The sequence below is a fragment of the Dipodomys merriami genome, unplaced genomic scaffold (genome assembly GCF_024711535.1).
Source record: "Dipodomys merriami isolate MVZ:Mamm:240054 unplaced genomic scaffold, mDipMer1.0.p SCAF_36, whole genome shotgun sequence".
NCBI lineage: Eukaryota > Metazoa > Chordata > Mammalia > Rodentia > Heteromyidae > Dipodomys > Dipodomys merriami.
In genome coordinates, this window is record NW_027205159.1 from 4,004,670 (window position 1) to 4,032,508 (window position 27,839).

A 27,839-nucleotide genomic window follows, 5' to 3' on the forward strand; every position below is an offset into this window, starting at 1 on the left:
CAAGGCAAGGCCCTGATCCACAGAAGACTTACTGAAGCCTCAGATGATCATTGTGTTCTTTTTTTTGTGTGTGCCAGTATTGAAGTTTGAACTCAAGATCTGGGTGATGTCTCTGAGCTCTTTTTGATCAAAGCTAGTGATCTACCACTTGTGCCATAACTTTACTTACAGCCTAGGCTGGCTTCAAAGTACAATTCTCAGATCTCAGCCTCTTGAGTTGTTAGGATTTTGGGTGTGAGTCACCCATATTCAACTTTCGGCATTCTTTTAGCAATAAAATATTTATTTATTTTACTTTTTTAGTTTTAGTACTGGGGCTTGAACTCAGGGCCTTGGCACTGTCCCTTAGCTTTTTTCACTCAAGGGTGCTGGTTGATTGTTTTAACCACACATCCAGTTTCAGCCTTTTGAAAGGTAATTGGAGATTTAGAGTCTCACATAATTTTCCTTCCCCAGCTGGCTTTTAACTATAATCCTTTGAAATATGAGTCTCTTGAGTAGCTAGCATTACAGATGTGAGCCACCAATTCCTAGTGCAGTAAAGCATTTGAAAATGAAGATATATGCTTTTATAAGACATATGATATTACATATTTATTAGACTAAACATAACTTTACATAGACCAGGATACCAAAAACATTAATGTGACTCACCTTATTGTAATTATCAACTAAAGTGGCAGTCTAAAACTGAACCTTTAATATTTCTGAGGCATGCTTGTACAACATGTTTGCTGAGTGAATTATTTTGTAGGTGTGCTATCCAGTAACCTTGTTAAAGTCACTTGTTAATTCCAGTCATTTGTAGGTACTTTTGAATATTCCGGAAATACAACCATACCATTTTGCAAATAAGAATATATTTAAAAGACATTTTTGCTGAATACACATTCCCTGTTAAAGTTAATTTTGCTTTTTGGTTTCCTAGCTACAGATGAGAAGTCAGGTTAATCACTTTGTTTTTTTCCCTGAATGTGATGGATCATTTTTTCTCTAGCTTTTTTCAAGAAACTTCTTTTATCACTAGGTTTTAAGTTTGACTATCATGTTCTCAAATAGGATTTCTTTGCAGTTTATTTTGCATTGGAATTTTGAGTTTGTTAGATACGTAAGTTATAGTTTCTTAGTTGGAGAAGTTTTCAGTCATTAGCTCTTTAACTACTTCTTTATTTCCCATCTTTCCAGTATTTCTGGTAACTTAATACTTCACAGGTTCCATCTTCCTTATGTCATCATCATCATCATCATCACCACCACCACTTACCGGATACCATGTTGGCCATAGGAGTCTGTCAGAAAGTCCTCCTTCGAGAAACTTAAGAACAGGCAAATCCAGCAGATTGCTTATTATTTTCCATTAATGGGGCTTACTAAGACCAATGAATATTGAGTTTATCAGACTGAGGGATATTTTGAATATTATTTCTTTAAATTCTGCTTCCAATTTGTTCTTTCTTTTTCTTTGAGTATTAATTGTACACACATTAATTGCACACATATTTGAGTCTTTCTCGTGTGTTTCTTGTGCTCTTTTCTATTTTTTAATCTCCATGCATTAGCTTTGATATTTTCTGTTATTTCTGAATCACTGACACTGTTAAACTATTAATTATCAGCCTAATTTATTTCAAAAATTCTGATTATCAGCTCTAGAATGTGTATTGAATTACAATTTATAGATTCCCCTCCTTCCTTCCTTCCTTCCTTCCTTCCTTCCTTCCTTCCTTCCTTCCTTCCTTCCTTCCTTCCTTCCTTCCTTTCTTCCTTTTTGTGTGTTTTGGTACTGAGGCTTTAACTCAGAGCCTGGGTGTTGTCCCTGAACATTTTTGCTCAGGCTAGCACTCTACCACTTGAGACACAGTTCCACTTTCAGGTTTTTTTTTGTGGTCAATTGCAGGTGAATCTCATGGACTTTCTGGTCTAGGCTGGCTTCAAACTGCAATCTTCAGACCTCAGACTCCTGAATAGCTGGAGTTAATAGGCATGAGCCACTAGTGCCTGGCTTAGATTCCAATTCCTCAATATCTTTCATGGATTTACTATTTAGTTTATACTTTTCTCCACCTTTTTTTTCTGTGCTTAAATTTTTCTATTGCATAAGTTCTGAAAAATTGCGGAGGCTCAGATATACTATCCTGAGAATCATAGCTTCTCGCGTATTCAATTCCATAGTGATTAGGAATATGACAAATGTCTTGAGGGAAAACAGACTTTGTGCTTGAGGAAGGGCCTCATGCGTGTTTTTGATCTGTAGCTACTTTAGGACTTCAGGAAGTTAACAGCATCTCCAGAACTTTCAGTTGTCCTGCCTTAGCTATCTATTCTACCTGAGAGCTCAGGAAATGCCTCATTTTGCAAACTAATCATAGATTTGAGATCTTTCCTCTGTCTAAGTAGCCACACATAGTCACTCCAAGCCTTGCTCATTTCTCTCGCTAGCAGTGGCTCCTCTGTCTTGACCAAGCCCAGTTGTCATTTTGCATCCAGACTTGGTAATTGTCTACAAACATAAAACAAAGGTTATAATTGTCAAAGCATTGCCTGATCAAACTGTCTTCTATGAAAACTGCTTTTTTGTTCCTGGTTGCTTTTCTGACACTTCTATGATGCTTTCTTAATTGTGACTTCTTATATTTATTTATTTGTTTAATTATTGTGGCAAATTCTAATATATCCCTTATTGCATTCTCCCTTAGAATTACAGCTTATTTAGACACTCATTTCTAACTAATTTCTGAATAGATCTATGTTTCTCTAGTTGTCTTTTTGTTTTACCTATTCATTTCCTCACTAATAAGTTATATAATATAGTAAGTTATACAATTCATTAATCTTCTTAATAGAAAGTATTGCTTTATATACCTCACATGAACTCAAGAGGCCAGAGCACAAAAAGCATGTTTATAGTGGGACAAAATGAAGGAGGGGGTAAACATGTACTCATTACCTGACTTACGTGACTGTAACCCCTCTGTACATCACTTTTACAATAAAAAATTAGTTTCTCGGGGCTGGGAAGTTGGCTCAGTGGTAAAGCACTTGCCTTGCATGCCTGAGGCCCTGGGTTCGATTCCTCAGCACCACATAAGCAAAAGGAAAAATGCCGGAAGTGGTGCTGTGGCTTAAGTGGTAGAGCGCTAGTCTTGAGCTGAAGAGCTGAGGGACAGCGCCCAGGGCCAGAGTTCAGGCCCCACAACCAGACCCCCCCCCCCCAAAAAAAATTAGTTTCTCTTAAAGTGGGGTTCTTGCTATTTAGCTCTGGGGGTTATCAACAAAGCAGGGTTAGTAGCAGGAAAGTCAGAAGACTGACGTGAAAGCTAATGTTGAGAGGCTGGTGGCAGAGGTGTTCATGGTTCAACATATTTCCATTCTCCTGTTTGATGACTATGATTGTTTTGTAGTCTGAGGAAACATGTCTTGCCAATAGAAATTTATTCAGGATCAAGTGAAATTTGCTAGGATTATCTTTAAAAAATAAAACTTGGAGTCCAGAAAGAGTGAGATCTCAAAACTAAAAATTATCCTGGGATGTTAAAACAGAGCTACCATTCACAGTTATATAATTATTGGGTCGATATGAATGGATTTCCACTCTTGTTCATTAAGAGAATGATAAAGCTATACCAATTCACCTAATGAGCTTGCCTGTGATTTAAAGATCCCAATGTAGAACCTTTATGGAGATTTAGCCTCCGATGGCCCAAACTGTCCAAGGTGGGAGAGGAAGAAAAGCAGGTGTGGAAGTCAAGTGGAATAAAATGAGCAAAAATTTTAAGGGATAGGAATGAAAATGCAACCAATTGAATTTGCTAAATTAAGAGAGCTAGCAAAAGTGCTTTTGGGAAAATCCTTGTTCAAAGAAGTGATGACATGGTTTTCTTCTGGTCAACATGATAAAAAGCAGAAGATAACACCCAACTTCTATTTGTGGTGAAAGAGGTTGCCCCAAAGATGGCAGAAATGTGGAAAATGAACTCAATTTATCTGTCAGGAAAAGAAAATATCACTGGCTTATAAACTCTGAAGATTACTTGAAGATTTACTAAAGATTTTAAAAGATTTTAAACACAAGAAGACAAGAGAAGAGCATTGATAGCGTTTAATTTTTAAAAAATGAATAGACACTTGAAAGTTAATCAGAGCCGGGCACAGGTGGCTCAATCCTGTCATCCAAGCTATTCAGGAGGCTGAGATCTGAGGATCATAGTTTGAAGCCAGCCTGGGCAGGAGAGCTCATGACACTCATATCTCCAATTAACCACCAGAAAACTGGAAGTGATATGGCTTAAAGTGATAGAGTGCTATCCTGGAGCAAAAAAAGAGAAAACCCTCAGCAACAGTGCCCAGGCTCTGAGTTTGAGCCCTATGACTAACCAAAAACAGCAACAAAAACATAAAATTAATCAGTATAACAAATATGACCTTAAGTTAAAAAAATCACCCATGAGTTTGCAGTCATTTGAAGATTACGCATTCCACATTCCCTCTCATAGAGAACTTCTCCCCTGGACACTAACATTTCCACTGCTCTATCTGCATGCATACAAAAATGTATTATCTTGTTTCTTTGGTTCTTTGGTTTTCAAAAAAATATATTTAAAAAAATTATCTTTTAGTACAAAGGGATCCAAATAGGGAAAGATGAAGTAAAACTCTCCCTCTGCAGATGACATGATCTTGTATTTAAAGAATCCCATGGACTCCATTCCCAAATTACTCAAGCTGATTCAAAACTTTGGCAAAGTAGCAGGGTATAACATGAACCCTCAAAAATCAATGGCTTTTCTGTATGCCAACAATGAGAAGAGTGTGACTAAAATCAGGAAAGCAATTCCATTTGTAACAGCCCCACAAAAAAATACCTAGGAATTAACCAAAGAAGTGAAAGACCTCTATGATGAAAACTTTAAAAACCTGAAAAAGAAATCAAAACAGAACTTAGAAAGTGGAAAAATCCTCCCATGCTCCTGGATTGGAAGGATCAACATCATGAAAATGGCAATACTTCCCAAGGCTATCTACAAATTCAATGCGATACCTATCAATATTCCAGCCGCATTCTTCAAGGAAATAGAAGAGGCAATCCAAAAATTCATATAGAACAATAAAAGACCCAGAATAGCAAAAACAATACTTAACAGAAAAAAACAGGTCTGGAGGAATATCAATACCAAATTTTAAACTCTACTACAAAGCCATAGTAATCAAAACAGCTTGGTACTGGCACAAGAACAGACCTCAGGACCAATGGAATAGAATTGAAAATCCAGAAATGAACCTACAACCTATAGCCATCTAATCTTTGATAAGGGAGCTAAAAAAGTAGAATGGAAGAAAGACAGCCTCTTCAGTAAGTGGTGCTGGCAAAAATGGTTAATCACTTGTAGAAAACTAAAACTAGATCTTTATATATCACCCTGCACCAGAATTAACTCCAAATGGATCAAAGACCTTGGAGTCAAAGCAAATACCCTGAAAACATTACAGGATGGAATGGGAGAAACCCTAGGTTTCCTTGGCACAGGCCAAAATTTTCTTAATAAAGACCCAGAAACACAACAAATCAAAGAAAGGTTGGACAAATGGGATTGCGTGAAGTTGCAGAGCTTCTGCATGGCAAAGGACATAGCTAGCAAGATCAATAGAAAGCCCACGGATTGGGAGAGATCTTCACTAGCCATACAATGGACAAGGGTCTCATATCTAAAATATACCTGGAACTCAAAAAATTAAATCCTCCAACAACAAATCCTCAAAGATACAACAGCCCAATTAATAAGTGGGCTAAAGACTTAAAGAGAAGCTTCTCTGAAGAGGAAAGAAGGATGGCCAATAGACACATGAAGAAATGTTCAACATCCCTAGCCATAAAAGAAATGCAAATCAAGACAACATTGAGATTCCACCTCACCACAGTTAGAATGGCTAGAATCAAGAACTCTAATAACAACAGATGCTGGAGGGGATGTGGACAGAAGGGAACCTTACTTCATTGTTGGTGGGAATGTAAACTTGTTCAACCACTTTGGAAAGTAGTATGGAGGTTCCTGAAAAGACTTCACATAAAGCTCCTCTATGACCCAGCAATCCCACTTTTGGGCCTTTACCCAAATGTTTACAAACAAGACCACACTAAAGCTACCAGCACAACTATGTTTATTGCAGCATTATTTACCATAGGTAAGATATGGAACCAACCCAGATGCCCCTCAGTAGATGAATGGATCAAGAAAATGTGGTCTGTATACACAATGGAATTCTATGCGCCCTTCATTCGTCTATCTCACGCTCCTTGGCCCCATCCTCCCCTCTTGTAAGTATTCATTTTCTGGTACCTATTTTGTCAGGCTTTCATGTAGTCTTTTAAAAGAATACTATTTGTGCTCTGCATAGAGCCTATTATTCATTTGTAACCCCTTGCTTACCACCCAGTGTGTTTATTTGTAGATTTATAGGCACATTCTAGCTAACACAAATGAGGGAAGTCAGGCAACCTATGTTTCTATGGGTCTTGCCTACTCTTATTAGAATTGTTCCCAAGTCTTTCCATCTCTTTACAGTATAATTCTTTCTGTTGAACGAGTAGAATTCCATTGTGTATATGTACCACATTTTCTTAGTCCATTTGTCTGTTGAGGGATATTTGGATTGATTCTATATTTTGGCTACGGTAAATAATTCTCTAATGAACATGGTTGTGCTGATAGCTTTTGTGTGGCCTTGTTTGGGCTCTATTGAATAAATGCCCAAGAGTGGGATTGCTGGCTCATAGAGAAAGAAACTCTATGTTTAGTTTTTTGAAGAACCTCCATACTTCTTTCCAAAGTGGTTGGACAAGCTTGCATTTCTACGAACAGTATAATAAAGTTCCGTTTTGGCCACATCCCTGTCAGCATTTGTAATAATTCTTTTTCTTGACAATGGCTATTCTAACTGGGTAAGGTGGAATCTCGGTGTTGTTTTGATTTACATTTCCTTTATGGCCAGAGATGTGTGTCTTTTGTCCGTTTTTGCTGCTTCTTTTTAGAAGTCTTTCACAATAAAAAAAACCTTATGAATTAAAAAAATAAAAGAAGTCTTTAAGTTGCTAGTCCGTTTATTAGTTGGGTTATAGTTTCTTTGAGGGTTTATTTTTGGGGGTTTAATTTTTTGGGCTCTAAGTATAGTTTGGATATTAGACCCTTGTCTGATATATAGCTGGTGGAATTTTTCTCCCATTCTGTGGGCTTTCTAATATTTTGTTAGCTATGTCCTTTGCTGTGCAGATCTGTTTAAGTTTGATGCAATCTCTTTTATCCATTCTTTGATTTGTTGCAATTCTCTACCTTTTCTTAGAAAGTTTTGACCTGTGCCTAGGTGCCCTAGTGTTTCCCCTACCCCTTCCTGTAATATTTTCATGGTTTCTGGTGACTATATTATGACTGATATGCCCACTCTCCTGCCACTCTATCTGATAAATTTGTTTTCTATTGTGGAAAATGTTTTCAAGTAGCCTTCGTGTGTTTGTCTCATAAAATGTTTATGCATGATGTTGTTAATATAAAGTATAAGATGAATCCTAGGATAGGAATGTTCAAATTGTGTACCAAAATGGTGGTTATAAGTTATATCACATCCAATAGTATGTGCTTGTTGCCAACATCTCCTTTATAAGACACTGAGTCTTTTTTTGAAATAACATTTTACTTACTATCATATTCTCTTATTTTAAAATTTACCATCTTGGTTTTTATTCTAAAAGTTAAGAAGTTTTGTCATTGATCTATTTGAAATAGATTTTTTTCAGCTGTGTGATATGATATGAGGAACTAATTCTGTTTTCCCAACATATGCATACCAGTTCTCCCAGAATCCTTTATTGAACACCTCAATTCCCTCTTCTATGTAGTACATGATGGTACTTGTCAGGATAGCAAACATTAAAAAGCCCTAGCAGCCAGACACTGGTGGCTCATGCCTGTAATCCTAGCTACTCGGGAGGTTGAGAGCTGAGGATTGCAGTTCAGAGCCAGCCCAAGAAGCAAAGGCCATGAGATTCTTATCTCATATTAATTCACAGAAAACCAGAAGTGGCACTGTGGCTTAAGTGATAGAATGCTAGCCTTGAGAAAAGGAGCTCTGGGGCAGTGCCTAGGCCTTGAGTTCAAGACCCATGACCGAAAAATGAACAATAGTACTCCCAAAGTCTGAAGTCTCAGTTACATAATAGAGCAAACATGTATTACTCACTCTTGATTGGTGGCTGTCTTACAAAGGCAAATCTCTCCGATTCTCTGATTTAGACTACTTTCTTCATGGAGTCTGAAGTTAATTCAACATAGTAATTTAAGATCAGTGTCTCCCATTTTCATCATTCTATCCCATCTCTCTCCACCCCGATCATTCCTCAAGTTACCTGGTTCCATTTTCACACATGTATATTAAATGTCATGACTTCACATATGTACATTGAATACTGTATTCACTTACCCTTCTTCTCTCCATTTATATTCCCTCCTCCTTGTTGGCAAGCCCAACATGTTTCAGTTTTCTGTTATTCATTGGTTAAGCTATTAGTTAGTTGGTTGAAGGAGTTATAGCATTGCAAACATCCCCTGAATATACCAAACTTTAAACAATATATTTATGTAGATAAATGCATATGACCCTGTATATGTTTCTATATATGTTTATTATATAGATCAAACTTCCACATGTAAGAAAAGCATACAATTTTTGTCTCTCTGAGCCCAGTTTACTCCATTTAACATACATTTTCCAGGTCCATCCATTTTCCTGAAAATGACATAGTAGTATTCTTCCTGATGGATGAATAAAGTTTTGTTGTATGTATAAATCACATATTCCTGATTCATTCATCCTTTGTAGGGCATCGGGGATGTTTCCATAACTTGGTTACAGAAATAGTGTATCTATCAACATAGATGTTCAAGTGTCTTCACTGTATCCTGACTTGTAATCTTTTGGATAAATACCAGGAGGGGTATCACAGAGTAGTTCTGTGTTTAGCTTTTGAGGATTATCCAAATGGCCTTCCACAGTGGTTGCACTAGATCACATTCCCCTCTACAATATAATAGGGTTCCTTCTCCCCACATTCCCTCCAACATTTCTTGTTGTTCATATTCTGGATGATGGCCATTTTTACTGAGTGAGATGGAATCTCAGTGCTGGTATGATTTCCTTCAAGCCTTTATAAGAAAGAAAAGGAGGGTAGAGTATTCACATTTGCTCTTAACTGCCTTGATCATAAATGGGTGATCTCTTCACAGCTACTTGCTGAATAACATGCCTGAGGCTTGGGTTCCATCCATGACACTGAGTAGTGGAGAGGAAGCCATATGCTCAATAAATAAAGGAATGACAATTTTTACCACACAAACACAGGTAAAACCATATGTTCCACAATAAAGTTACCATTGTGAAAAAATAAAATCTAATGTTCTTATGGGAGAGTTGACTTTCCCCTGGTTTTGGATTCCTCTCTCGGTGTTTCTGCCTCTGAATCTACTTCCTCCTTCCACCTTCCTGCCACCACCCAGGCTTCCTAAGAATCACAGCTGCCAGAATGCTGGGCTTCCCCAGTACCTGCTGGGAAGGAGGGAGGGTGAGAGTTGTTGTGACTTGTATTTCCAGCTTCTTTCAGATGTCAGCACCATCCCCACCCACTGAAACTTGTCCCAATGGTTGTTCCATACTTATCTATTGAAAATTTGAGGCTGGTACTGAGTTGGATCTGAGGACAGATCCTAAAGACCTGCCTTTAGGAATCCTGATGTCTGAATCCACAGAATGCTGTGTCCAGAGCCATGACTGGAAAGAGGAGTGAGTGCCCTGGTCACCACAAAAGCAACTTGGCTGATTGAACCACACAAACTGACTCTACACAGACTTCCCTCCCTCCCTCCCTCCCTTCCTTCCTTCATTCGTTTGTCCCTTCTTTCCTTCCTTGGCTTTTGTGCTCAAGATTGGAGCTCTAACATCAGAGCCATACCTTTTTGCTGGTTATCTGGAAATAAGAGTCTCTCAAAGTTTTCTGAATTTTTCTGGCTGTGCTGGGATGGTTTCAAACTAGAATCTTCAGCTCTCAGTTTCCTGTCTAGCTAGTATTATAGGCATGAGCCACTGGCTGCTGTCTGAGCATTGCTTTTTGAAAGAACAAAGGAAATCACACATAATAAATGCTAATTGCATATGCCAGGTACTCTTGTGATCTCTCAGTGATGTCTATGTGTGTATGTGTGTACCAGTACAGGGGCATGAAATCAGGGTGTAGGCCACTGTCCCTGAGCATTTTTGCTTAAGGCTGGTGCTCTACCACTTGAACCACACCTTTCCTCATGGCTTTTTCTGCTTAATTGGAGATAGGAATCTTATAAGCTTTCCTGCCTGAGCTGTCTTTGAACCTCAATCCTGATCCTCTTATTTCAGTTTCCTGAGTAGTTAGGATGTGAGCCAGCAGTACTGGTTCTCTTGTGAGTACTTTTTATGGATTATCACACAATTCTCCATAGCCGAGAGAAATTCATAAAAAAAAAACATTTGTTATCATTTTGTGGATTGAAAACTTGAGGTCCAGAGAGGCTCTTGGGTGGTAAGAAGTCCGCTAAGCTGTTTATAGAGACCATCTGTGAAACTAGAGCTCAAGGCCTAGGCCCAGAATTGTATCATCACCTGACGTTTTTCAGCTTGGACACTTCTATGGATTATTTAGTGTCATGCATTATTTCATGAAAGGGTGGCCAAGTGTGAGAATAGGGTATAAACATATCTCCTGGGTCTCCTGACCCAATTCTTCCTTCCAGGTCAAGGACTTTTCTCTCCTGGCAATCAACAGGGTTGAGGATTATGAAAAGGCCTTGTTAAAAATAAGCATGTTAAAGACCTCTGGGATAGGTCAGGTAGCTTTAGGATCATCCAAAAGGATGGTTTGAAATTCAAGTTTTCTGAAGGGGGCAGGAAGTGGAGGATGCAAGAATGATGTTGAGGTGACCTTTTTAAAGAAGAACTATTTGTTATGAAAGAACAACAATGTCTGAAATCCAGTAACTAGATAAACATACAGCCTCACAAGTCTTTTGTTAACTAACCATTGTGAAAAGCGAAAGAGATTTTCATTTCTGTGATTTCTATAATTGGAACCATGTTTTCAGTAAGTTGGAAAATGAATTTGTTTTCTCATAAAGTCTTCATTTTCAAGGGTAGAGGTAAATAGGCACGGAAATGCCATTTTCTTCTCTTTCCACCTGCCAAAGCATCTGATGATAATACCATTCAAAATTAGGATGAGTAAAGCGATTTCAAAGCAACTTGACTGCAAAGTTCCCTGGACTGGATGCAATTGTATTTGTGGCCCCTTGTGTATTAGCTATAGAGGGAAAGGAAATAATTAGTTTCAGTGTGTAAGGACAGCCTTCATTTTCAAATTTTATAGAAATATTTCATTCATACTTCTGGTAAAGTATTCAAGGAAAAAAAAGAGAAAGAAGAAAACAGCCCTATATTATTTTTATAGTTTTTTAATTGTTACATGAGCCAGGTACATTTCCTAACAAGCATTGTTGCCTCCTCCTTTGTTTTTCCCCTACCATCCCTTCCCTCCCACCTCCACAACTACACCCCCCCCCCCGCTAAATTTAAAGTTTTGTACAACTCTTTGTTACAATGGGTCTACTTGTATCCCTATATAAGCATTTTGTTTTTTCCCTTCCCATCCCAAACTAGAGAAGTCAGCCCTATATTATTATTTTCTTTCCAAATCACTGTGAAAACTAGTAACATCTCTTCTAGCATATGGACTTTTCTCTGTCTTTTTTCTTTCTCTCCTTTATTTCTCTCTTTCTCTTTCTCTCCTTTCCCTCCCTCCCTCCCTCCCTCCCTCCCTCCCTTCCTTCCTTCTTTCCTTCCTTCCTTCCTTCCTTCCTTCCTTCCTTCCTTCCTTCCTTCCTTCCTTCCTTCTTTTCTTCTTCCTCCTGCCTACTCTCCCTCCCTTCTTTCCCTTTCTCCTTTCTTTGCTGGTTTGAACTCAGGGCCTGGTACTTGACTCACACCTCTCCCTGGCTTTCTTGTAGTTATTTTGGAGATGGAGTCTCATAGACTTTTCTGCCCAGTTGGGCTTTACATAGTGATCCTTCAGATCTTAGCCTCCTGAGTTGATAGGATTACAGGTGTGAGCCAACAGTGCCTGGTTAAAATCTTTCTTTTTAACCACTGAGAACAATTATAGGGAGTAAAGACTGCAAGAGGTGGAGAGATGTGTCAGAAGAGAAGGTCACAGGCAGTGGCAGCTTTGGGCAAGTAATTTGTGACAGAGAAGAATTTGTTGCTGTCTGTTTTTCACTGCTGGGGAGGTGAACAACAGCCTGTAGAATCCTGAGCTAGCTTGTATGTTGTTGAATTCTTAATGTCATGGCACATGTACTCAATACGATGTTTATGAAAGCCATATTGAAATGTATAGAGCTGCTTATGATATGCTCAGTCAAAACAGTCGAAAGACAGTACATAGAGGAAAAAAAGCAGGTAGAAATATGCTAACATTGAGGGATATTTTGTACTGATGCTGGTGCTGCAGCTCAGGGCCTTGGGTGCTCTCCCTGAGTTTAAGATGGTGCTCTATCACTTGAGCTATAGCTCAGGTTCTGATTTTTTTGGTAGTTAATGGGAGATAAGGGTTTCACAGATTTGCCTGTCTCAGGTAGGTTTGAACGGTAACCCTAAGATCTCAGCCTCCTGAGTAGCTAGGATTACAGGTCTTTGCCACTAGTGTGCACCTTCCCTTAGCTTTTGTGCTCAAGGCTTGTGTTCTATCACCTCAGTTTTGTCTGACCAGTCTGGCTTTGAGGTTTGATCCCCAGATCTCAGTTTCCTGAGTAGCTAGGATTATAGATGTGAACCACCAGAAACAATAGTGGTTATATTTTAATAACAGAGAATATTTTAAAAACAATAAAGATATATTATGCTCATAAACTGATAGATTGAGTTGAAACTTCTTGGCAAAACTACTTAAAAGACAATTAAATAAATATCTGTTCTGGGCTGGGAAGGTGGCTTAGTGGTAGAGCACTTGCCTTGCATGCATGAGGCCCTGGGTTCGATTCCTCAGCACCACATAAGCAAAAAGAAAAAAGCCAGAAGTGGTGCTGTGGCTCAAGTGGTAGAGCGCTAGCCTTAAGCTGAAGAGCTGAGGGACAGCGCCCAGGCCCAGACTTCGGACCCCACGACTGGACCCCCCCAAAAATATATCTGTACTATTCAGAACTTTTTGAATCTTTTTGCAAGTTTAGCAATACCAGCTAATTTATATTAGAGAACAGCCAAAGAAAGAATCTCACTTAATGCAAGGTATAATGAAGGAGACACATTTATTGGGCTGTGACTCATATTCAGTGTCTGAAACATTATGATTACAGTTAATATATCATCTGATCTTATAAAAACAATAATTTCCTTTTTCTCTGAGAAGACCAAGAACAGCATCTGGAATTCACAGAAATGGACAGCTAGGACTGTGGAAGAGTAAGAGAGAAAAGAGGTTGGAGTCCTTAACATCCAAATATAATTTAAGAATTGTTCATACAGCATGGCACTGGTTAGTGGCTCAGGCTTGTATTCTAGCTACTCAGGAAACTGAGAACTGAGGACTGATGTTTGAAGCCAGCCTGGGAAGGAAAGTCTGTGAGACTCTTATCTCAAATTAACCAGAAGTGACAGTATGATCACCTTTAAAAGAGGTAAGGGAACAGCATCCAGGTCTGAGTACAAGTCCCAGTCCCTCCCCCTTCCCCCCCACACAGAGGAATTGTCTAAATTGACCTCAGTTTCTTATTGCACAATGTGAAAGATGAGAACCTGATGTCCTTCCACACTGAATTACTCTGAGAGCAAAACAAAAGAGCCCCAACAATGAACCTCAAAATTATAGGGCCTAGAAGAAATAGGAGAAGCAATTCTGCTTATATCCATCCAAAAGGCTTTTGTTTGAGGGCCTTAAGGATGGGGAGACACACCACTCATTTCACTTACAAGCTCTGTATTGTTACAAGGGACTTGGATCAATTGAACTTTCTAACCTATTTCCAGTTCTGTTGTTGAGGAGGGTAACTGGGCCTGAGCATAGCTTGATAGTTTCCAGGTATGCAGATTCCAATCCTTCCAGCCTTTTAGTTGGGGCACCAGAGCCTAGCTGGTCTTCTCTGGCTATTAGTAGCTGGAGTGGGCATCTTTCCCTGTAATGGAAATTACATGTCTACAAGGGCTGGTGAGCACACTCTTCCACCTGATGCACAGTTAGCATCTTAATCAATGAAGACCCGCAACATTTGTTTGTCTTTGTCTTCCAACTGTGCTTTTGCTTTTTTTGTGTGCCTAGATCTGTAGTTGGGAAATTAGGTCTGGGAAGCAAGAATGGATTTTTAGGTCTCTGCATTAAATTTCAGTGTTAACATTTGGCTTGTGAGTCCATCCTTTGGGGATCCTGATTTGCTCAGGCAAGGACTGAAGTCCATTTTGTCTCCAAGTCCCTGGGATGCTTATGTTTGCTAGCTCTTAAATTTAGTAACTTATACCCTTTAGCTCCCTCTCCTGCCTCTGACTTGGCCTTGGGCTGGTCTCCTTTTTGAATTCATAATCTCCAGAAGCTTGAGTATGATCTACATGTACAACATTTAGTTCCTTAAAATTTGGGGAGGAGATGGGAAGGGATGGGAAGGGGAAACAAAGGAGGAGGCAACAATGCTTGATAAGAAATGTACTCATTACCTTGCCCATGTATGGTATTTTCACACATAAAAAAATATTGTGGGAGGGGTTAACATTCCAGTTTTGCTTTCTCACTTGTCTGTTTTCTGTTATGCTTTGAAAGAGAAATGCTAACATTTTGCAACCTGATAGTCATAAAGCTCAGCATCGACTCTGGTGAGGGCTTCAGGCTGTATCACTTTGTGGTAGCAGCCATCAGGGTGGAAGTGTATGCAGGAGACAACATATGGTGAGCCAGGAAACCAGAGATTTCCTCTTTTACAACTTCCTTTCAGCAGGTAAGTGAGGTCTAGTTAATCCTACTAGCTAGAACATTACTTAATCCTTTTGGAGGTCAGTAAGCCAATGACCCAGTCACCTTGTGCTAGGTTTGACATCATAAAGCCTCTACTACCACTTACTATCACCATTCTCAGGACCAAGCTTTTAATATGTGAACTCTTGGGGGAGCATATCACATCCAAAATGTAACACTTTGAATTGCCTTGTCCATCTATCCCCCCTCCTTTCCTATGTCCCCTGGCTCTGGTTTCTTCACAGCTGGAGGGTGACAATGACCATATCCATTGTCTGCTTGGCTACCTCTTTACTGGGAGGAGAGGTCATCTGATCTAGGGACCAAATTACAGAGCCTGAGACCTACAGCTAGAGTCCACTCTATCAATTGGCACAGAACATGTGCATTTCTGAATGTGTTCAACTCTTCTAATCATATAGCTAAAGTTGCTTACAGGACAGATATTTGTTCATGCTTTTGTGCATCTCTTGATTCACTAAGTTCAGTGTTCTGCCTGATACCCTCATCTAAAAACTCCATGAAACCAAAGACTGAATAAGCTTCCCTGGACTTGGTTTGTCTTTAATTAATACCTTTTTCCTCTTAGCAATTTTTTATGGCATCATTAATTGCTAAAATATTATCCTTGTAATAATTCATTTGGAATCTTTCCTGCTCCTTCTCATGTGCCTGTACAATCCCTCTTGCCCAGTATGACTGTGGAAGATGTCTGTTTGCAGGTAGGAAGGGTTAGGTGTGTGTTTTCTTCTGAGGTTTGGTAGGAAGTTGGAAGATACTATGTTGTTTGGTAGATTGGGAGGGTCTCAAGGCAGGCCTGAATTGTTAATGTGTCATTGCCTAGAATAAAAGTGAAGTCAGCAGGCAGACAATCAAACCTAGTTCTCCCAAACTGATCACAAAGTATATAGCATAGCCACTGGTTCTTTATAGAAAGGCAGAAGTTAAACTAACAGAATGTGTCACTGGCTGGCATTTTAAGAGAGCATCTAGATTAAATATAGAATGAGCAGAACAAATAAAAGAGGCTTATTGTATGTGTGTGTGTGTGTGTGTGTGTGTGTGTGTGTGTGTGTGTGTGTGTGTGTGCTGGTACTGGGGCTTGAACTCAGGGACTTGAACACCTGAATAATCATTTGGCTGGTGCTCTTAAACTCGAGCGATATCTTCACTTCTGGATTTTTGCTGGTTAACGGGAGATAAGAGTCTTACAGACTTTTTTCCCCAGGCTGGCCACAAACCTTGCTCCTCAGATCTCAGCTTCCCAAGTATCTAGGATTACATTCCATGTATACTTGCAAATACATGTACAAGTATGCTCGCACACATATAGACACACATATACTGAACATACCTCTTTGATATCCTCTCTCACCAATTGTGAGTACAGGAAACACATGAATTATAATCACAATTAATACAATCTTAAATGCATATCAATTCTACATGTATTTTTTTTTCAGGAAAAATATGTGAGCTACTTCTAACCTTTGATGTATAAAAACAGACATTCTAGACTTCTGTTTTAACACCAAAACTAAAGTTTTTAAACCAGAAGTTCTGTGCTTCGTCTGATGAATGTTCTGTATGCTAGCCATTCGAGTTTGGATGTTGTCCATTAACTTCCAGTATTGAATTTTGTTGCCACATAAGACTGTTTGTTTTTCATGAATTCTGTGGGGGAACAAGAAACTTGACAAAACCTAAGCAGGAAAGAGAGATAGATAAATAGTTGAGGGCATAGAGATGGACAGTTATATATATATTTCTCATATTTTAACCAAACTCTGGCTGGACATGTTTCTCTTTGTTGAGATGTGGGAAAGTGGGGGGCTGGGAAGGTGGTTCAGTGGTAGAGTGCTTGCCTTGCATGCCTGAGGCCCTGGGTTCAATTCCTCAGCACCACATAAGCAAAAAGAAAAAAGCCGGAAGTGGTGTTGTGGCTCAAGTGGTAGAGCGCTAGCCTTGAGCTGAAGAGCTGAGGGACAGCGCCCAGGCCCAGAGTTCAGGCCCCATGACTAGACCCCCCCAAAAATAAAGAGATGTGGGAAAGGGGAAGCAAGAAGAAATTGTCTGGAATGGAAAAGAGGTCCAGAGAGGTCCTTGAAATGCAGTTTCTCCTTCCCATAGTTCAGAAAAGACAACACATTAAACTGATTAGAGGAGATAACTGGGTAACAAACTCCTGTTTGAGGAGGCAGATACCTGGACTGTAAGCTCCTTGGAATCAAAGGCTGGGTCTTTCCAACCTCTGTGTCTTCTTTGGACTGTGCACCTTGGGAAGTCAGAAGTATAGTATGAAGTATATGAAGTATACTTCATATGAAGTATGAAATCAGAAATATAGTATGGAGTGACGCATCATTCACCTTTCGAGTCATGGCTCCTGACCATAGTCTGGAAAGACCATCTCTGTTTCTGACAATGTTCCAGTTGTAACTGGAAACCACCAGAAGACGTTTGTCCGAAAACTGCAAGCTATTTCTGAGGGAAGTTTCTCCTCTGTCCTTTCTGGCCTCTTCTTGTCCATTCAAAGTCTCCTCGCAGCTTCCTCTGTCCTTTCTGGCCTCTTCTTGTCCATTCAAAGTCTCCTCGCAGCTTCCTCTTCTTTATGGGAAGGAACATCAAAACAGTAGGAAAAGAGAAGAGGAAAGAGAACAGGAGGAGAGTAGACAGGGCAGAAAGCGGGAAGTGGAAGAGAAGGAGGGAGTGAGAGAGGAAGGTGGGAGAGGTAGAGGGGGAAGAAGAAAAGAACAGAAGAGGGAAAAGAGAGGACAGAAAAGTGGGCTGTAGAAAAGAAAGACAGAAAGGGAGAGGAGAGAAAAGGAGAAGGTTAGTGTAAGAGAGAAGAGGAGCAGGGAGGAACCAGAGACAGAAATAAGGCCAGCTGCATGTGCAGAGACAAAGGAAGTCAGACTCCTTTGGAACAGGTCCCTTCCTTCAGCTTCCATTGATCTTTGCTATGGGTATCAGAGCACTTGTTTTTTGGTCAGTATTGGGGCCTGAACTCTGGGCCTGGGCGCTGTCCCTCATCTCTTCAGCTCAAGGCTAGCACTCTACCATTTGATCCACAACACCATTTCTGGCTTTTTCTGCTTATGTGGTGCTGAGGAATTGAACCCAGGGCCTCATGCTTGTAAAGCAAACACTCTGCCACTGAGCCACCTTCCCAGCCCCATATCAGAACACTTTTAATCTCAGATTATTCACACAGATGCACAAATAAACAAAACCAGAGAGAACATATTGGTTCTTGAAGTGTTCAGAGATAATCTGGGTTGCATCAGTCCAATCGCAACCCACATTTAGGGCACAAGCGGAAACTCTGCATTCACTCTGGCTGGACCATTTCTGGACGAGAAAGACCTCCATGCTAAGGATCTAGGCCTCCCAAGTGCCTGACCTTTTGCATCTTGGGAAAGAATGGTGGTTACCCTGATTGATTCAGATTCAGACGGGCTAGCGCAGAGTCAGCCCTTCCAAACAGGAGGGCTAGTGTGGAGTCAGCCCTTCCAAAGGCTCTGGGCTGCTGCACATCAAAGGGAGGGTAGAAAGTTTCACTCAACCTCCGAGGGGCTTATCAGAAATCTCTGAGGTTGGGTCTGAGTTATCTGTTGATTCACCAGGAACTAGAACTGAGCATTCACATCATAGAGAGCTAAAATTTCCAGGCAAATCATTGCAGCAACATTGCTTTGAAATTCAGGACCATTTTGCTGCTTCTTCATATTGTTGACAACCCCATCCATGGCTGAATCAGAGCATTTGCTCGCTCGATTTGAGGTTATTAATCTACCAGTTAATCACAGCTGCTTGGTCATTGCCTAGAATTGAAAGGCCTCCCTGACTCACCTTTTAGGAAGGACATCAAGAGGGAGTTAATGACTATTAGAAAATTACACAATTCCCAGATAGGTCGGCCCTGTTCTCATTTAAAACATCCTGGGACCCTAGGTAAGACTTGAAGAGCACAGCTGACTGACTACCCCTGTCTGCCAGGCAAAAGAATCTTCTGAAAGGTATTTTAATCGTATCAGTTTCCTCATCTGTAAAACAAATCTGAAGATACATTTCCAATAAGAATGCCTTGAGGCATAGATCAGTGCTACTCTTGCTGTCTCTGTTATGATCTCAGAGAGAAGGCAAGTGTCTGGGCAAGGAGAGTCACCCAGGGTGCAGTAGGGGTGTGTTGGAATGAACACTCTGGAGGCTGGAAGACATGGGGAGGGCCAGAGAGCTGGTGGAATGTATGTTGAGTAGCTGGCTGGGGTCACATGCCCCAGGGTAAGGAGGGAAAGTGCTAGAAAAGGGAGCACAGAGCTAGCATTAAGAGCAAAGGTTTAGTGTGGATCTTGTGATTAGTGTGACAATCATTCCGGTACATGTAAAGGCATTTTGGAAGCAACTGGAAATGCATGTCCCGAGGTCTAAGATTAGAAGTGGCCACCTTCTTCCCTGTGCTGTAGAGTTAGGATCCTGTAGATGATGACATGCTGGACTCTGCTCCACCAAGGACAGTCACAGACGTGGCTGTAATCAACATAAAGAGGAACTCTGATACCACCGCCTCTCCTGGGAACGCAGGCTGGTACATGTGGAAGCCCCTGGCTCTGGCTTTTATCTCCTCACGTCCTTCCTGCCTTACATGCTTCTCTGGATCATCCTCCTGAGTAAAAGTGTGACCAGTTGGGCCACCCAACTCCAAGATGTCGAGAAGAGAGGCCTCTTATGTTCTTGAGCATGTGGCAGGGATGGTAGGTACCATCAAGGAGAGAGCTGAGACGAGGAATATAAACAGAATTGAATAAAGGGTCCTGTGACCAGCCTCCAGGGGGCTGATCCGAATAAAGATTGCTCTGGGACAGATTGGGTGATAACAGAGATGTGAAGGGAATGAGGCAGTACACATAACTGACGGGGCAGGAGCCTGGTGACAGGAACACTATTACAGGCTGGACACAGGTCAGCCAAAAGGTTAGGTTGAGGGCAAGGTCATACGATCAAGAGGCAGCTTCATGAAATGGGGGGGGGGGCTTTTGTGCAACAAGGGTACTGGAGTTTCGTAAGGGATGACTGATTCTGGCTCTCCGCCCAGCTCTGAGTTTCCTGTTCATAGTTCTCCAGATGTGTCATTAGACCCAAGAGGCTCTGACACAGACATCACCAGGAGTCCACTTTCTCTAGGATGTCTGAGAAGATGTGAACTATCATTCTCGTGAGGCACGGAGAGCTTTTGTTTTTAATAACCAGCATTGAGTCAACAGGCTTCACTTGGGCAGAACATCGCTGCTGGATTATCTGGAGACTTTCCACGTCCTATGAGGCCAGCCATTTCCAAACGCCCCAATGACGAGGAACAGAAATGGTGAGAGGCTAACGGTACATCAGGTTTTTTGTTTCTGCATTTTTCCCTCCTTTTAGGGATGTATTGACTTGTACTTGGATGAGGGGTGAAAAGAAACTGATAACAAATAATGCTGTTTGTTCAAACAAGACTAAGTATTTCTTGGGGTTACATTTAACCTTAAGATGTGTGTCTGAGCCACGCTGTGAGGTCATCTGTGATTACCATATTTTATTCTATGGAAGACTAACTAAAAAAAATATATATAAGTTAAATTTTATAACTGTGTGTTATAGTTATGTTGACTTTTGGAGTGGTGAGGGCTATAAGCAAAGGGCATTAAAATAAGGTCCTTTTGCCAGGTGTGGGTTGTTCTTCATGCCTGTAAATCCTAGCTACTCAGAGGGTTGAGATCTGAGGATTGAGGTTCAAGGCCAGCCTGGACAAGAAAGTACCTGAGGCTTTTCTCTCCAATTAGCCAGAAGTGGAGCTCTGGCTCAAAATGGTAGAGTGTTATCCTTGAGCACAATAGCTCAGGGACAGTACCCAGGCCCTGAGTTCAAGCTCTAGGTCCAGCACAAAAAAAGAAAACAAAGTAATTACAAGTCCTTTCATAATTCCGTTGTGGGTGTTAGAACCAAAACATCTCTTTCCTTAAAGCAGCAGGGTATAGTTTCACACAAAGCTTTACTGAAGGTTCAGCATTCGTGGATTGTGTTTAAAGTCATACTACATTGTGCTGACAAGTCTTCCTTAAAGGCAGGAGCTTATTTTATTGTTGGAGGCTTTAACTGATGTTAGAGCTACTGCTGTGAGAGCTATGGAGAAGCCTGTGCCCCCTCTGTGGAGATTACAAAGAATGCCCCTTGTTTCTTACTGGACACATTGGCCTCCATAGTTCTTCGTTAGTAGTATTGGGTTTTTGTTTTTTTTTTTTTGGTTAGTAGTATTGTTGCAGAAAAGAAGAAAACAATGAGATAGGGTCAGAAAACCCGGGGGAAGGAAATAAAGAGAGGATAAACAGGAGAACAGCATGAAGTTTGCCATTCCATTCAATTTAATCTTACATAAATGCTACTTCTGCACTATGCTTGTGAGTGTGGGAATCACTGGGTGGTAAGGATTCTTTACCATGTATACAGAAACCAGTGGAGGTAGAGAGCCACAACATTGACTTAGGAAGGAGCTAAAGAACATGTAGTATGTGCCAGCTGCCAAGGATTTATGTTCAGCATATAAATGTGTTGGTCTGTTAGGGAAAAGAAAGAAGATGAGAATTGTCCAGAAAGATCCAGGAATATTTCCTGAGATGAACTTGATCTTCCTAATAAGATGATGAGTTTTAAAAGATTCTGACAGGTTTTTTTCTCAATGTAATGTACAGTTGTCAATCTTTTTCTATTAGTATATATAAATTGTACAACATAATGTGTTTCATTATGACATTTCATACATGTATACAATATACTTTGATCATATTTACTCTCCTGTTACTCTCTCTTATCTTTCTACCTTCTGTCACTAGTCCTTCCTCTATTCAAATAGTCCCCCTTCTGCTTTCATATCTGCTTTTTCTTTTAATCAATATTCCACACATGAAGAAAAACATATGATATTTGTCTTTCTGGCTTATTTCATTTAACATGATGATCCCCAGCTCTAGACATTGTGCTACAAATTGCATAAACTTATTCTTCATTATGGAATAATAGTACTCAATTGTGTGTGTGTGTGTGTGTGTGTGTGTGTGTGTGTGTGTGTGTGTGTGTGTGTATGTGACATTTTCTGCATCCATTCATCAGTTGGTGGGCACATGGCTGATTCCATAGCAAGGCTCTTGTGATTAATGCTGCTGTAAACATAGATATTCAGGTCTCTCTATTATGTTGACCTAGATAATTTTAGGTGTACCCAGGGATTGTAGAGTTAGATCATAAGATAGGTGTATTTTTGGTTTTCTGAAAAACCTACAGACTGATAGCCATAGTAGTTGCACTAGTTTACATCCCCACCAGCAGTATCTGATGTTTTCTCCCCTCTCCACCTGCCCCCCACCCCTTGACCCAGACATCTTCACAAGCATTTGTAGCTGTTTACTTCCTTGATGATAACCATTCTGTAAAACCTACAAGCCCCAGAGTCCATTAGTTGGAAGAAAATCTTTGTAGCTGTGTTTAAGGAATGTTGAACATGTGTTTTTAGAATGTCTTAAAAAAATCTAGACCATGTGCTCATTGTCAAAAATAAAACCAAATGAATACATTCAGATGGTTTTAAAAGATGAAAAATAGCAAAACACTAGTGGCTCATGCCAATAATCCTAGCTACGAAGGAGGCTGAGATCTAAAGTTCACAGATTGAAGCTAGCCTGGGCAGGAAGACTCTTGTCTCCCACCAAAAAGCCAGAAGTGGAGTTGTGGCTCATGTGATAGAGGGTCATCCTTGAGCAAAAAAGCTAAGGGACAGTGTCCAGGCCCTAAGTTCAAGCCTTCATACTGGCGTCAAAAAATAAAATCATAACTGCAAGGTAAACAATAGAGTTGAACATCTTTAATCTGAAAAACTGAAGGTCAAAGTGCTCCAAACTGCACTTTAGACATTTGGGTTATATTTAATTTGTAAAGTTTATGCAGATATTCCAGCATGCAAACAAGCAAGCAAAAACTCCAAAATCTGGTACAATTTTGATTTTAAGCATTTTCTCTCTACTCTTTTCCCTCCTTTTATTTTCCGTTTCTTTCTTTCTCTCTTGCATTCCTTGTAATCTTTCTATTAATTTACATATCTACCAGCATGGTATGAATACTATTTTCTAACATTCTCACCAACATTGTATTATATCATTACAATTTTTGTACTAGCCTGAATAATTGGCAATTAGTATTTTTAATTTTAATTTATTTTTAAGGAAACACTTCGTGAAATCTTCTGACTTCCTATTCTGTCCTTTTAGGTTCAATATTTTTAAAATCTTTTTTGGTTATCATCAAAGCTGTTACTCACCTTTTACCGTAACTTGTGCCAACCTCATTTCTGAAGTCTGTGACCTTCTTTGAGGTTTCTCAATAAGTGTGCCAGAGTGGAGTGAATCAGATACTTTAACTCTGACTCTCCACTGAGGAGTCACATGGAAAAAAAAAACCTCATCTTTATGTTTCTATCTTCTTTTTTAGTTATAAGATTTAGAAACTGGCACAATGGCTCACACTTGTATCACAGGTATTCAGGAAGCCAAGACAAAAGGAGAGTTCAAGGTCAGCATAAGTATCACAACAAGACTTTCTCAAAAAAAAAAAAAAAAAAAAAAAAAAAAAAGAGCCAGGTGCTGGTGGCTCATGCCTGTAATCCTTGCTACTCTGGAGGTTAAAACCTGAGGATGGAAAATTTGAAGCCACAAATGGGAGTAATTTGGGCACACAAATGGGAGTAATTCTTATCACCAATTAAGCACCAAAATGCTAGAAGCCGAGTTGTAGCTCAAGTGGTAAAGTGCCCAACTTGAATGAGAAAGCTAAGAGACAGCTTTCCCAAAACGTGGGTTCAAGGCCCAGTACCTGCACAGAAGTAAAACAAACTAAATGGAAAGAAGACGTCTCCCATCAGTGCTGCAAACTGCACTTGTCATATGAGGGACTTTTCTTGAATAGAAAAGGTAAAAAATGCAAAATGATGTTATTATTTTTTGCTGTTTAAAAAGTTGAATATACCTTATCCAAAATGCTTCCGACGAAAAGTATTTCAGATTTGACACTTTTTGGATTGTGAATATTTGCTTAGTTTATACTAGCTGAACACCCTGCCTCAGAGAACCCCAAATCTAACCTGCTCTAGAATTTGAAACTTTTATTCATGAAGGCATAGCTTATATCATAGGAAAGAGATATTGTGTCTCAGACACCAACCCTCACCCATGGCTGTTCATGTCACGATCTCTTATGGAAAATACAGCAAAAAGTTATTTCTCAAAAAGGTTCAGATTTGGGTTGGGAAGGTGGCTTAGTGGCAGAGTGATTGCTTAGCATGCATGAAGCCCTGGGTTCGATTCCTCAGTACCACATAAGCAGACAAAACCAGAAGTGATGCTGTGGCTCAAGTGGTACAGTGTTAGTCTTGAGCAAAAGAAGCTCAGAGACAGTGCCCAGGCCCTGAGTTCAAGTCCCAGGGCTGGCAATAAAGGTTCATATTTCATAGCATTTTGGATTTCATATTTTCTTTATTTTAAAAATATTTTATTATCTTTAAGTAATTGTACAAGAGTTGCCATTCAACAAAACAGTTTATGAATATAGTGCATCTTATCAATGTCATCCCTTTCAACATTCTCACCCACACTTCCCAAACTCCCCCTTCTCTTACTCTTCTTAATTTTATAGGATATGTTTGAGGGGTTTTTTTTTGCCATTTAACAATGCAGTTTATGTTTTTAGTCTATGTCATCCCTTCAACATTTTCTGATTAGTGACACTCAACCTGTTTAAATTTTTTTTGTCTGTTGTGGGTCTCAAATTCAGGGCCTGGGTGCTGTCTCTGAGCTTTATTTTGCTCAAAGCTAGTGCTGTACCACTTTGAGCCACAGCTCCACTTTTGATTTTCTCCTGTTTAATTGGAGATAAGAGTCTCCAATTGAACCACGATTCTCAGATCTCAGCCTCCTTTAGCTAGAATTACAGGCATGAGCCACTAGCACCCAGAAATAAGTCCTATGTATGATTTGCCTCCCTAATATATATTGTATATGAAAACCTACATGTTGAAATCTTGGTACTGTCTTCTAATTCTAAACTTGGAAAATGTTCATTTGTTTCTCTGTGTATACATATGTGTGCACAGTGTGTATGCATGTATGATGACATTTGTATGCATGCATGATGACATTCATGTACATGGGTGTATAAACCTGGATATGCATGTGTACACATGTAGAATAATAAACATGTGTATGCTGTGCTGTATGTGTACATGTTGCATATGTATGTATGTGTGTGCACATATGTATGTGAGACACATACCTCTTGGTTTTCAGACTCAGCAATAGCCATATTTGGTATGAATCAAGCTAGTGAAGGAGGTGGGAGGGAAGTTTGAGGTAAGCTGGGGATGGTGGCAAAGGTTGGAGGGCCTTTGGGGCCAGGTATGAGTTTAGATTTTACTGTGAATTTTAGACAGATTTCAGTCACAGTCTGGGAAGATGTAATCAGAGTCTAAATATGTTTACTTTATAGACTGTAACTGCTCCCAGGGAGATAACATGGGACTTTGCTGTTTGCCCTAAGATATCTTGACAGAGATGACACTGTGTGAAGGCTGGCACCCAGGACATAATATTTCTTGCCTATGATACAAGCTCTGCCTAAATATGGCTCTGGAGTTATTCTACAAAGATACATTTTGCTTCTCCCAGAAGTAACACTCATTTACAAAATATATTCTCATTAATTATCACATAGAGAGTCTGTGCTAAGCCCTAGGCTGTGTGCTGGTGATGGGGAGGAGAAGAAAAGATGGTGTTGAAAAACGAACTTTATAATTTAGGCAGGGGTGGGGGGTGGGTTTGGGGGGAAGTGTAGTTGTAGAGGTGGGAGGGAAGAGATGGTAGGGGAAAAACAAAGGTGTACTCATTACCTTGCTCATATAACTGTAACCCCTCTGTACAGTATTTTCATAATAAAAAACATTTAAAAAATGAAGAAAATATCCGTGTACCTGTGGCCCACACCCACCCAGGAGGCTGAGATTTGAGGATCATGGTTCAAAGCCAGCACAAGAAGAAGTATCTATAGGACTCCTCCAATTAACCAGCACAAACAAACAAATAAATAAAATAAAAAAGCCAGAAGTGGAGGTGTGTCTCACGTGGTAAAGGCAGCCTTTAGTAAAGAAGCTGAGCCAGAATAGGAGGCCCTAAATTCATGCCCCAATACCAGCACAATTAAAAGGTGTGTTATTTGTGTAGAATCTATGAATTTCCTCTATACATTTTAAATCAACTCTATATGACTTATAATGTTTTCAATTTTTTTATTGTAAAGATACTATGCAGAGGGGTTACAGTTATAGGAGTAAGGTAATAAGTACATTTCCTATCGAGTGATATATAATATTTTGCACAGAGTAAATGCAATATGAATAGCTATGATATTGTGTTATTTAAAGAATAATATCAACCTTTCTTTGATTTGTTGTGTTCCTGGGTCTCTATTCCAGATGCCCCTCAGTAGATGAATGGATCAAGAAAATGTGGTATATATACACAATGGAATTCTATGCCTTCATCAGAAAGAGTGACATTGCCCCATTTGTTAGGAAATGGAAAGGCTTGGAAAAAATTATATTAAGTGAAGTAAGCCAGGCCCAAAGAAACATAGGTCCCATGGTTTCCCTTATTTGCAATATCTAGTATATGTCTGAGTCAAGCAGAAAAGGTCAGATAAGGTGATATTAGGGAAATGAACCCTAAGATATGTATTCAAATGTTTTTCTCTTTCATGCGATTGTTTCTAACACATTTATAAGATTATTTCTTTGTTGCTTTGTATGCCCCTCCCCACAGTATAACCCCTGCTTTCACTGTATTTGAGGTTGGTATAATTTGTGGAGGGGAAGGGGAAAAACAAATCGTTTAAATAGGGATACAGGTGGATCCATTGCAACAATGATATGTACAAGTTGTTATGTCGAAAACAAACTTTACAACTTTGGTGCGGGGAGAGGGGGTGGGGGTGTGGGGAAGTGGGGGGGGGCGGGGAGGATTGGGTGGAGGGGCAGGGGGAGGATGAGAAGGAAGGGATGGAAAGGGGAAACAAAGGAGGAGGCTACAATGCTTGATAAGAAATGTACTCATTATCTTGCCCATGTAATTGTAACCCCTCTGTACAGTATTTGCACAATAAAAAAGATTTCCATAACTGTATTAAAAAAGAATAATATCAAATATCTGTATGTGTCCAGTATGGATACAATTTCATATTTTTTGAATATTTTCAATCTGTAGTTGCTTGAAGATATAGATGTAGAACTTGTGGATATAGAAGGTTGACTTCATTTTTTACAAGTCCAGAAATATATTTATAAAGTTGAAATATGTATATTTCAATTATATTCTATTTTAATTATATTTATTATATAATTTCAAGTCTTTCAATTATAGTTGAACTGCAGACTTTTTAAGATTCAGAGATGATTATGCTTTGGCCTTCTTAGATCTGTATGCAATGAGCTGAATGTTTGTTGTCCTTGCTCCTCAAATTCATGTGCAAACCCCAATTCCAGTATGATGGCTAAGAGGAATGTTCTTTGGGGTGTAATTGTGCTGTGAGTGTGGAGACTTGTGAGTGGGATCAGCACAATTATTAGGAGAGGCTAGATAGTGAGCTAGCTTTCTTTTGGCTATATAGGGCTACCTTGAGCAGTCTTCCATCTGCAAACTGGATGTGGGTC

The 27,839-nt window shown here is 39.7% G+C and overlaps 1 protein-coding gene across 3 annotated transcripts in view; it reads left to right on the plus strand.

The window, feature by feature from the left end:
- The first annotated feature begins 20,210 nt into the window (after positions 1–20,210).
- Positions 20,211–27,839, plus strand: part of Il1r1 (interleukin 1 receptor type 1) — an 86,550-nt gene continuing 78,921 nt past the window's right edge. For 2 of the 3 annotated variants that reach the window (XM_069988608.1, XM_069988606.1), the window contains exon 1: positions 20,211–20,423. Coding sequence is in view for 1 of the 3 variants with exons in the window: in XM_069988606.1 (XP_069844707.1) it covers positions 20,421–20,423 (3 nt within the window). In the remaining 2 variants the exon portion in view is untranslated. Of the gene's footprint in view, positions 20,438–27,839 lie in introns of all 3 variants that reach the window. The other variant, XM_069988609.1, reaches the window with a different exon arrangement.